Source organism: Lipotes vexillifer, unplaced genomic scaffold (assembly GCF_000442215.2).
Source record: "Lipotes vexillifer unplaced genomic scaffold, Lipotes_vexillifer_v1.1 scaffold626, whole genome shotgun sequence".
Classification (NCBI taxonomy): domain Eukaryota; kingdom Metazoa; phylum Chordata; class Mammalia; order Artiodactyla; family Lipotidae; genus Lipotes; species Lipotes vexillifer.
The window spans coordinates 190,360-202,749 of NW_006786303.1; the positions used below are offsets into that span (position 1 = coordinate 190,360).

Below are 12,390 nucleotides of genomic sequence, written 5' to 3' on the forward strand. Positions count from 1 at the left end.
GCAATACAAATTCCATTTGCTTTAACTTTTCTCCTAGGAGGCAGACTGTATTTTTTTGTGGCTTGCCAATAATGATATATAAGGTAATATTATCATATTGTTTTCTCTTGAGACTTTCCTGGACATCATTAGGAATGAAATAAGTGTATGCCTTGGGAGATAAAGTATTTGTTTTCTCACTGAAAATTCACAAGTACTTTGACTGTAATGAAATACTCTCATCTGTTTGGTTTTTCAGGATTTTGTATTTCACGCTGATTCTGCCTCTGCAGTACCTTGAGCCTTTCTTTTCATTCATCTTCCTCAACCTACAGCTCATGGTCCTGCAAATTCTTAATCTTTACTGGGGTTACTTCATCCTGAAGATGCTCAAAAGATGTATATTCACAAAGGTAAGGGCTGTTCATGTCTCATTGCTCTTAACAAATAGATTTCATTGCCAGATTGAAGGTGAGGCCCAGCTGGTGGAACATTCTACTTAATTTATAGTTAACCAGAATTTTTTTTTCTTGATTTGATCCATCTTGATAAAAGTTTCTCCAAACTATAGATTTTTCATTAAGTAGATTTCTAAGGTGTTCTTAAGAAATTGCTTTTATTAGAGGACAAGGGTATTTTTTGAAAATTTCTGTCCAAAAATTGAATGCTGCTTCTTAAAGAATGTCCTAATAAGTCTAAATTTGCTCCAGTTTGGGCAAGCTTTATGGTGATAGTTGGGTACTGTTTCAGATCCTTGGTTTGTTTACCTTTGCTGAACATCCAATTTGCACATAATGTTCTCCCCCTGAGCTTTCTCTTCCTCTCTGAAACTTTGTCCATCATTTGCCTATACTTTTTTCTGAAAACATCTTCTTCCCTAAGAAATTAATAATACATTTTAGACAAAAGAAGGGGCTTTTCTGTTTGTTTTGTTTTGAATTCTAGTTTTTAATTTCAGAACAGGGGAGGAGAGGGCTTCAGAAATGAATAAGACATAATCACTGCCTTTGGGAAAACAGCCCAACATATAGTTGGGGAATATTCACCTACTAGCAACTTACATATATTGTACAGAATGTCCGGCGCTGAAGAGAGGTCCCAGAAACTTGCTGAGAAAGACAGAAGAGAAATTAGGGGACCAGGGAAAGTTTCATTGAATAGATGGAATTTGACTGGAGTCTTTAAGGCACGTTAAAAAAAAAAAATCAAATCACAGCTCCTTCCTTGCCTGGAAATCATACATCCAAGGGAATTTTAATTAAGAATCTTTCAAGGTAAAAAGTTACAGCTGGCTCACTTTTGGGTGTTACCTAATCCATGTATAACACAGCATTGTATCGTGACCAGAATGAGTGACTCATATGTAACAGGTATGCTGGTAATTTATCAGATAAGCTCATTTTTTGATCAACTCTCTGATTAATTCATTTTCCTACTTTAGCAATTGTGTCTCAAAGATCATTGAAGAGCTGACAAATGAAGTGGATGTGGCCATAATTGACCTCTAGATCTTCTAAATCTAGATAGAGGTATAGGAAATTGGGCTACATCGCATTAATCTCAAGCCAAATCCTGAAAGTTTTTTTACTTTTATAAACTGAATTACTGACTTGAGATTGTTTTCCTGAGAGTAGATTCTTTCCTTTAAAGCTGGAGTGCCAAAAAAAAAAAAAATTTTCATTGAATGGTTCTAGTTTATTAATGTTCTAAATAGTTTTTCTATGATCTCTGCAAAAGTTATTTTATCCCTAAGTGACAGATACAGTTCAAGTAACTGAGATAAACTTAAGAATTTGAGCAGTTAAACAATTTGCACATCCAGGGGTTGGACAGAAGGCAGGTCACTGAACTGAGCCTGCCCGACCTTTGGGTCCAGCCTTCCTGGAGCTCCTGTCCCTAGGCAGAAATGGTTCCCTTATTAACTGGTGAGTGACAGTAATTACAGGCTTGGAAGGGATCCAGGCAGAACAAAACTTGGAAACCAGAAAATACTCTTGTTTGGTTTCATCATGATTTTCTTATTTCTGATCTCTAATGGGTTGTACCAAGCCTGATAAAAACCCAGTGGGTTGGGGAGCTGTGGACAGGAATTCCTGATTTCTCATGCTGTACTTTGGAAAAGCTGTTTCCAATTGCAATTTGACAGCAGCAGTGGAGGCCCCCGCGGCCCTAATCCTTGCAGTCCACATGACTTCAGCTGGCTTGCATGTGCGCTCTGTTTTCCACAGCAGTGGCAAATCTGGCTGTGAAATCAGCTTCTTCCTCCAAAGCCATAAAGCCGACTTTTAAAGAATGCTGTTTGAAGGCATAGTTGCATTGCAAAGGGGAGGAGAGGGACAGAGGTAGGAGTTGAAATTTTTAGAGGAACAGCTAACAAGTCAGTTTTCAATTCTATTTAATAAATATTTAGCATTTCATACACACCACAATTGTTACCAAGGTGACTAATTCTTGATATTTAAAAAATGGAATTGCAGAGGTTTGTAGGCCTCCAAAAAAAATTTTTTTTTTAATCCTATAACAGCAATTGAGAATTTGTCTTTTCAAGTTCCTTATGTCTGGCAGGGCCCTAATAAGTAATTTTGAATATGTAAATGAATAAATAATTTGGATGACAAGTTAAAAAATAATTTATTAATCTGTTTATGGTCTCTATGAATTTGCATGGTAGACTGAAAAGACAAAAGTGATTATTCTTAAAAACAGTGATTTTTTTAAGTATTCACATCTTATTTTCCCTAAACAATAATATCATTGCATGCATATGGTGAGTGAGGACCTTCTACCACTTGCTACCTTAAAATAACAATATCACTGTAATTTCAGGCCACTAACATATACACACCATAGTTAGCAGTCATCTTGCTGTTTGAGAACAAGAGTTGGCACTGAAACTTAACTGGTTCCTATAAAGTGGATGATTTTGTGATAAACTACCAGCTTACACATCACATCCGGAAGTATGAGGGGCTGACATATTCAACCTGTCATTCTCTTTGCAAACATGAGAAGTGCTTTCAGAGGGAATTAGAAGAAGCATAGCATGCTTTTGTTTAATATTACTTAAGAGAACTTGATCATCCTTAAGCTTTTATTTTCTTCTTTCTAAATATCATACTGAGTGCTGGCCAGCTTGAGCATGTTTCTGTGACATCTTAGACTGGTTCATCGCCAAGACGTGGAGGTAGAGCTGTAGCCTGCAGCCCTAACACCCAGGCTGGAGAAGCCAGCCCCTTGGCCACTGGCCCCAGCCATCTGCTCTCGACAGGCAGTGTCTCTTAAGTTCACAGAATGACATTTACACATGCTGAACTGTTTCAGTTAAAGAAAGGAACCCTCTAATAAACATGAGGAAACTGAGGCCTCAACCAAATTCACACAGTAATCGCATGGCAAAGCCTGAGTCTCTTAACTTGTAATACTTCACCTTTTCTAATTATTCAGGGAAGAAAATCAATAACCAGAAAATTAATTTTAAATACTTGTATGGAGTAAAAAATAGTACAGAAACAAATTGAGTTATCAAGATAGTAGATTAAAACACAGACAGATCCTTCAAGTTATTTATGACCTTTTTAAAAGCATAAAAACAGTTTTGTAATTATTTTTTAAGTAATTTTTTATTTTTAATAATTTTTACTTCCTAGTGAAACATTTAGGGTAATAGCTAAGACTACAGGCTCTGTGTAGATTCAAATCTTAGCTCTCCCATTTATGGCTGTGTGATCTTGGGCATATTATTTCTATTTATTGCCTCAGCTTCCTCACCTGTATCATGGGGCTGATGATATTAGTGCCTCCCTTACAGGAGAAAGCCCTTAGAACAGCACCTGGCATCCAGTGCACACATGATAAACATTAGCTGCCATCATCACTGTCACTGTTACAATATACACGGGTTCCTTGGGCAGAGACCCTGTGAATTCCAAGTGGCCTGACAGTTTGCTCTCACTCAAGCTCTCTCTTCCATTTGCTTAAATAAGGCTGCAGCTGATGTCAGGAGTCAGAGTCCTAGACTTTCCACCAGTGGCTCTAATGAGAGTTTCCTAAGCTGTCTTCTGCCAGTTGACTTTCATGACTCACATTCTAGATGGTACTTTTTGACACATTTTCTCAGATATCAGCATATTAGGGAAGAAATACAAAATCTGTAACTTCCAAGAAGACTTCAAGTCTCTTTTGTTAGTAGGCAATAGTGGATGTAAAAACTGCCATTTGCTGAACAAGACATTATAAAAATACCACAAAGGCTGACTACTGAGAGTGTTAGAAAAATGCTATTGGTTTATATTTCCATATTTCTGGATATTTATATAGATTAACTAGATTAACAGTCTATTCAAGAAACAACAGTGGAATTTGTAAAATTTGATAACTTTGCAAAGTTGCTGGGCTCAAAGAATTTCAAATTTGAATATTCTATACTACATGTTCAGCCCAGCCACAAAATGGAGAATCCCATAGGATTTTAGAGCTAGAAGAGACCACTAAATGTCTACCAGGACACGAGGACCCTCCTCACGGCCTTGCTACTGTGGCTTACCACTCATGTTCATGTAGATGGTAGTCTCTCTTGTATGGAGGAAGAGAGAGCTGAGTGAGGAAGGGACATGCCTTACCCGAGGTCACACAGGAGTGGGGATTCCTGAGGCTAATTCTGTGCTCTCTGCCTCCCCAGGAATAGTGTGCATCTGTGTGTGTGTGTATGTTTAGTGTGGCTTACGCTCCGTTCCCACAAACTTCATGATCTTATCATAAACTTTGCTTGGTTACCTTACAAATAATCAATTAATTCCAGCTCTTCATAGAGGGTTCTCTTTAGAAAATCTCATTAAGGATATTCCCATTAGGGGATTTCCTGGCTTAAATCAGTCATAAACCTATTTTGTGTTTTTTTTTTAAATAAACCTGAAGTGTAGAGTTGTTTAAAGGAGTCAAAGTAGACTAGGCAACCATCTGAATGGTTCTAAGATAATAAAGAAAGGGAAAAAAAATGTATCATGAGTAAGAGCCAAGCCCTACAAGTAAACTGGCCTCTTCCCAGCTCCATATGCCCCCAACGGAATTCCTGTTGCTTTGCCTTCGACTGGGAGGCCTCCGAAACAGACCCACAGGTACAGCCAGGGCACCAAGGTGGTTGCTTGGGAGAAGACCCAACCTCACACTCACAATGGAGATGGAAGCAGCCCAGAACTGGAAGGAGGGGTTCACCTGCTAAAAGGGAAAATGGAGGCTCAGAGGGAGAAAGGGACATCGTAAGGCCGTGCAAATCAGGACTGGAACCCCCAGCAACCTCCTCAGTGAATACCTCTTCTCCACACCAGGATAACATTATGCAGGCATTTTCTTACACTGGCATGGTCATAAAACAAGATTTTATTTCAGTTTTCTTCAATCCACCCTCTCTTCCTTTGGAGGCATGGAAAGCAGCTGGGTGCCAGCAGCTGAGTGGGCCCTGTTCCCTCTAGAAGATTTCAGATGCTGGGTGTCTGTTTAAAAATGGCGGACCTGGGGCTTCCCTGGTGGCACAGTGGTTAAGAATCTGCCTGCCAATGCAGGGGACACGGGTTCGAGCCCTGGTCTGGGAAGATCCCACATACCGCAGAGCAACTAAGCCCGTGCACCACAACTACTGAGCCTGTGCTCTAGAGCCCGTGCTCCGCAACAAGAGAAGCCACAGCGTTGAGAAGCCTGCGCACCACAATGCAGAGTAGCTCCAGCTTGCCACAACTAGAGAAAGCCCACACGCAACGAAGACCCAACACAGCCAAAAATAAACAAATAAATAAGTTAAAAAAATGGCGGACCTCCCTTCCCTGCAATTGCCCATGAATTATACTACAGTGATTTTCCATACTTACTTTATCACATATTAGCTCCCTTTGTGTGTGCTCTTAACTTTTTTGTCTTATGTGTTTTCTAACAATGGTTTTCAAGATACTGTTCTTGGAGGTACTGCAGGTCGTTTGATGGACAAGAGGTTAACTGAAGCTGTTATAAAAGGAAGGGACTTGTTCAGGTGAGAGCTGTCCCATGAAGCATTTTTGAGGATAGTAATGGATACTTAAATCCTACTTTCTTTCCTCTGTCCCAAATGTTGACCTGATGCTCCCCTGATGGTATTTCACTGAAGCTGAAAAGGAGGGTGAGCTATGGGTGAAAAGTGAAGAGATAAAAGAAGCTCTGACATCTCTTGTACCCACGGTTTTAAAAATAATTTCACAAAATGCAGTGGGTTTTTATATATTCCTGAAAGGAATGGATATTCTTCATTTTATTAGTAGAAAAACAGACACACAGAAAAACAGAACCTAAGCACATGCACGTAAACACACACATACACATAGATGTTGTATATGGAACTTGAGTTTCTCTTTCTGTATCAGCCTAGACAAGGGGACAAGGGGACAAGCACAATTCATGGCTTGTTAATAAATCTACGCATTCACAGCAGTATGTGAAAGCTTTATTAATGGCCTCTTGGGGCAGAGAGATTGGTAAGAGCAGGTGTGGGGGAAGAGTGTGCCCTGGCCAACACTGTCCCTGTTTACCTCCCAGTTTTCTGTGGCTGCATCCCTCCCTGTGCGGGGCGAGGTCCACCCCCCACTACAGAAGTCTTAGAAGGGAGCTTTATGTAACACAAAAGGAACCCTATTCTTGAAAACTCATTCTGTTTGTAGATATGGATAAAATTAGTTCCTTTTAAAAACATTTTCATTTTGATTTATCATGTGGGCTTTAGCGCTTGAATGATTTATGATGCAGATGGCTTTATCTGAGTTCTGTTTTAGGGAATAACAAGCATGCCATCTGTGGAACTCTGACTCTCAGTGGGGCTGTTTTCTGCAAATGGTGTCTCCTTGCCACACGTGGCAGACTCAGGAAATCTTAAAGCGAGCAGCACTGGGCACGTACCCTCTTCCTGTGGCTCTGAAGCACGTTCTGCAGGCCTGCCCTGAGACCTGTCATTTCCTCAATGTTGCTCGAAGCAGCTCAGGCCTGTAGGTATACTTCTGTAATGTTTTCAGTGTGAACCTGGAGACTGTGGTCAGATCTTCTAAGGGAATGGGATTGGCAGTTCTTACTCGTTGGCTGGGTTGGGACCTATGACCCAGTCTCTGGAGCACTGCACTGAGGCCTGGCCACAACAGGGACACAGTCTAAAGTCAGTACTGGTCCCACCCAGTAGCTACACCGGGTGGCTACTTACATCATGATTTGATAGAAGCCAGTCAACCTCCCTGCACACCTAACAATCAATATACCCACTTCTTTGGGTGTGAGATGGTGTGAAGAGTGTAGAGAAAGTCCACCCTTCTTGAGACCCCAAGATCTTGGCTGTCCAGAAAATGAATAATGAGGAGAGGGTAAAACTCAGTGAATGTGTAGAAGAGACCTAATCAAACTTTGTCTACTTTCTGTAGCCATTGTTTCTTCCCCATATCAGTTGTGAGTATTTGTATGTGTGTGTGCATGTGTATACACAGAAGGCTTTTAGGGGTACTCTGGGATTCCACACCTGTGAGGGAGGGAAAGGAGCTGGACTGGGCAGAGGGAGAAATTAAACTGTGATGCAATTGCTACAAAGGCCTCAGCCAACTCTACAGAGCACTCTAGAGCTGAGTGGCCCTTCAGAGATATCCCAGTTGAAGCAAAGGGGCCAGACCTCTGTACCCCAGCATTAGCCTGTTACTGGACATGGGCTGCCCTATGGAAAGGGGCATAACTCTGGTCAAGGGAGTTCCCTTCATCCAAGGATAAGACCAGAGAAGGACACAGCTGGGAGCTCCCATAGCTGGGAAATTAGAGCTGTGGTCCTGAAGGGGTTTCTGGGCTGTGCATCATGGTGTCCACATGGCCTCCGATCTCTGCCTGCCCTACCCTGAACCTAATGCCAGCCCCCCCAAAGAGGATTGCATTTACCCTCTGTAGGGAGGCAGACTAAGGATCAAAGGGTATGGCTTCCCAAACACTGAGATGTGAGGCCTTAGAGAAGTTATTTATTTTTTCACCCTCTGCTTTCTTTCTTTGTTTTTTAATTGAGGTATAGTTGATTTACAATATTATATTAGTTTCAAGTGTACAACATAATGATTCAATATGTTTATAGATTATATTCCATTTATGGCTATATTTCCCCATGCTGTACCATATATCCTCGTTGCTTATTTATTTCCTACATAGTAGTTTGTGTCTCTTGATCCCATACCCCTATCTGCCCCTCGCCCCTCCCTTCTCCCCACTGGTAACCACTAGTTTGATCTCTGTATCTGTGAGTCCATTTCTGTTTTGTTATATACATTCATTTGTTTTATCTTTTAGATTCCACATGTAAATAACATAGAGTGTTTGTCTTTGTCTGACTTATTTCACTAAGCATAATACTCTTTAGGTCCATTCATGTTGTTGCAAATGGCAGAATTTCATTCTTTTTTAATGGCTGAGTAATATTCCATTGTATATATATATACACCACATCTTCTTTATCCATTCTTCTGTTGATGAGCACTTACTTAGGTTGCTTCCATGTCTTGGCTGTTGTAAATAATGCTGCTATGAACATTGGGGTATATGTATCTTTTCAAATTAGTGTGTTTGTTTTCTTCTGATATATGATGGGAATTGCTGTGGGATTGCTGGGTCTTATGGTAGTTGTATTTTCAGTGTTTTTGAGGAACCTCCATACTGTCTTCCATAGTGGCTGCACCAATTTACAATCCCACAAACATTGTACTAGGATTCTAAATGATAATCTTGCTGGGTAGAGTACACTAGTTTGCAAGGTTTCCCTTTCAGCACTTTAAATATATCATGCCACTCCCTTCTGGCCTGCTAAGTCACTGCAGAAAAATCAGCTGATAGCCTTATGGGTGTTCCCTTGTATATGACTCTTTGTTTTTTTTCTTGTTGCCTTTAGAATTCTCGCTTTATCTCTAACTTTTGCCATTGTAATTGTGATATGTCTTGGTGTGGGTCTGTTTAGGTTCATCTTATTTGGTTCATCTTCTGTGCCTCTTTTATCTGGATATCTGTTTCCTTCCAGGTTTGGGAATTTTTCAGCCATAATTCCATTAAATACATTTTCAACCCCCTTTTCTCTCTCTTCTCCTTCTGGGATACTTGATGATATCCCAGAGATCCCTTAAACTATTTCCACTAAGAAAAAGACCTTTTTTCTTTTTGCTGTTTTGATTGTGTGATTTCCATTTTTCTATCTTCTAGATAACTTATGTGTTCTTCTGTATCTAGTCTGATGTTCATTCCTTTTAGTATGTTTTTTACTTCAGTTATTGTATTCTTCAGTTCTGACTGGTTATTTTTTTAATATAAATTTATTTATTTATTTTTATTTATTTATTTTTGGCTGCACTGGGTCTTCATTGCTGTGCGCGGGCTTTCTCTAGTTGTGGCGATCAGGGGCTACTCTTTGTTGTGGTGTGTGGGCTTCTCATTGCGGTGGCCTCTCTTGTTGTGGAGCACAGGCTGTAGGCATGCGGGCTTCAGTAGTTGCAGCACGCAGGCTCAGTAGTTGTGGCTCGCGGGCTCGAGAGTGCAGGCTCAGTAGCTGTGGTGCACAGGCTTAGTTGCTCTGCGGCATGTGGGATCTTCCTGGACCAGGGCTCGAACCCGTGTCCCCTGCATTGGCAGGTGGATTCTTAACCACTGCATCACCAGGGAAGCCCTGACTGGTTATTTTTTATACTTTCTAGTTCCTTGTTAAATTTTTTCACTGTGTTCATCCGTTCTTTTCCCTGATTCAGTTAGCATTCTTATTACTAATGCTTTTAATTCTTTATCTAGTAAATTGTTTATTTCTGTTTCATTAGTGTTGTTTTTTTCAGGGGTTTTCCTTGCTCTTTCAATTGAGACAAATTCCTCTGTCTTATTTTGCTTATCTTCCTCTCTCTATGAAATTAGGTGAAATAGTTACCTACTGTGGTCTTGAAGGGATGTCCTTATGTGAGAGCATCCCTATATAGTCTGCATGTGCCCAGTGGCTTTGGTGGGAGAGTTAGATCTGGCATGAACACAAGTCATGTCTTTCCTCAGGGTGTACTGGCAGCTATCACCTTGGTAGGAGGTGGGCCTGGAGAAGGAAGGGCTAGGACCAAAGCCAGGTGTGAGGTAGGGCTTTCCCTCTGCTCAGTGGATGTCACCCCCCTTTTGGGGGTGGGGTCATGTCCCAAGTTTCTGGAGCAGAAACCCTGAGGGTCAGGTGGAGCTGGCACAGCTTTTTTAAGTGTGTGCTCTACACCCCTCCCAGCACTGGCATACTCAGCCCCAGTGGGGAGCAGTGCTGGAGCAAGATGGGCTGGTGTGGGTATTCAGTGAGGGACAGGGCAGGGGCTGTGGCAGTCTGGCTGCCATCAGAGATATAATCTGCCTCTGATGCACTGTCTCTGCAATTGCCAGGAATGGCTGCCTGCTTCCTGCTCAGGTGCCGCTTAGGGTTTGAGCTGCCACAGCATCTCACAGCTGAGCTTTTTCCTTGGTTGTGGCTGCCTATGTTCCCATGTGGAGTTACAATGCAAGGCAAACAGTGCTGAGGTGTTGGGTCAGCTAAGGCTGGGGTGCGCACTGAGGTGGTTACGGGAGACCAGTCAGCCAGCCATGTGGTCTCAATCCACCCTTTCTGCCCTGCTTTGGGAGCAAGCAAGCATTCCCACACTCCTCATGAGCAGAGTTCAGGCTTCCCTCAGCCCTTATGTTAGTACCACCAGCCCTCCAACTAGCCAAGGGGTCTCATCTTCCCTTTGTCGGACCCCAGAGCTGAGGTGGCCAATAGGTGGCTCAAACTGCCTACTCCCCAGGGAGGATCTCCACCCATGTCATCTCCCTTTTCTCTGAGTCCCCTCCCAGGGGCACAGGTACCGACCCAATTGCTTCTTTTTCCTTCCTGCCTGATTTCGCATGTATCTTTCTTACAGCCTTGGTTGTACAGGAGTCGTTCTGCCAGTTTTCAGTTAGTTTTCAGTGAGAATTTTTCCACATATAGGTATATTTTCAGTGTGTTCATGGGGGGGAGGCAAGTTCTGCGTCCTCCTACTCTGCCATCTTGATTTGAGTCTCCACCCTCTGTTCTGTAATTCGAGTTGATAACTGCCTTACCTTCCTTACAGGGTTGTGGCAAGGATAAAATGCTATGATGTAAATGAAATTACTCTCTAAACTGTGAGGTGTGGAGAAGTATGTGGTAGTCTCATAATCATGGAACCAAACATTCCATGGTTTCCGAGTCAGTCTCAATCCCAGTTGTACTTTCCTGTTCGCCCCTCACTCCCAAGACACTCATTTCTCTCATGCTGTATATCCTTTATGAGCTGTGGAAAATAGGTTAGTGAATGCTAGCCCACCCACTGAGGCATTGAAACACTTTGCTGAGGTGCTTGGTGAGAAAACCTGCCACTTGCAGGTTTCTGGAGTGGGAAGGGGTGAGGAGGTGGTCACTGCCCTTTGAAGGAGTTTGGGGTCAGGCCAGGCCTTTCCAAGAGGTTTCGGAAACCTGCTGGGAAGCAGGTGCTGGAGGTGGCAGATTTGATGCCCCATCTGCTTGCTCTCATCACCAGTGGAGAAGGCGGCCCTCCTGGCTCCCAGTCTTCACACAGGTCCCGGCAGTGCTGACTGCCTCTCTTCCCCATGAGGGATATGTGTTCCAGAGGCATCCTTGAAATCAGCAGGTCTGTCTCTGGCTCAGGGCTTCTCAGCAGTGAGTGGCACTAGAGACATCCTGGGCCAGATAATTATTGTTGTAGGGGGTGTCCTGTGCACTATAGGTTGTTTAGCAGAATCCCTGGCCTCTACTCAGCAGATGCTAGTAGCACTCTCACCTACAGTATGACAACCAAAAATGTCTCCAGATGTTGGCAGATGTTCCCAGGTAAAAATCTCCATGATTGAGAATCACCACCTATATGCACATATATCCTTTTCCCCTTTTTGTAAAGTAAATCATGTTTTCTTCCTCAAGCACAGAAACAGTATTGTTTATAGAAGTTTAAAGGCTTTCATTGCCCTATTTATTTACTTACTCACTCCTGTCCTTTGTGCTATTGTTGCCATGCATTTAATTATATATAATAATATATAATGTTTATATAAAAATATAAATATAGGGCTTCCCTGGTGGCACAGTGGTTGAGAGTCCACCTGCCGATGCAGGGGAGTGCCCCAGTCCGGGAAGATCCCACATGCCGCAGAGCGGCTGGGCCCGTGAGCCATGGCCGCTGAGCCCGCGCGTCCGGAGCCCGCGCGTCTGGGAGAGGCCACAACAGTGAGAGGCCTGTGTACCGCAAAAAATAAATAAATTATATATATATATATTTTTTATTATAAATTCCATATTATATTGCTTTTTTGCTTTAAACAATTAATTATTTTAAAAATTAAAAAAAATTTAATGTCTTTTATATT

At 42.1% G+C, this 12,390-nt stretch overlaps 1 protein-coding gene across 1 annotated transcript in view; it reads left to right on the forward strand.

Annotated features, from left to right (window-relative positions):
• Window positions 1-12,390, forward strand: part of CERS3 (ceramide synthase 3) — a 95,805-nt gene that overhangs the window by 54,553 nt on the left and 28,862 nt on the right. Inside the window, exon 9 of the mRNA XM_007458460.1 lies at window positions 239-392. Coding sequence (XP_007458522.1) covers window positions 239-392 — 154 coding nt within the window. The remainder of the gene's footprint in view (window positions 1-238; window positions 393-12,390) is intronic.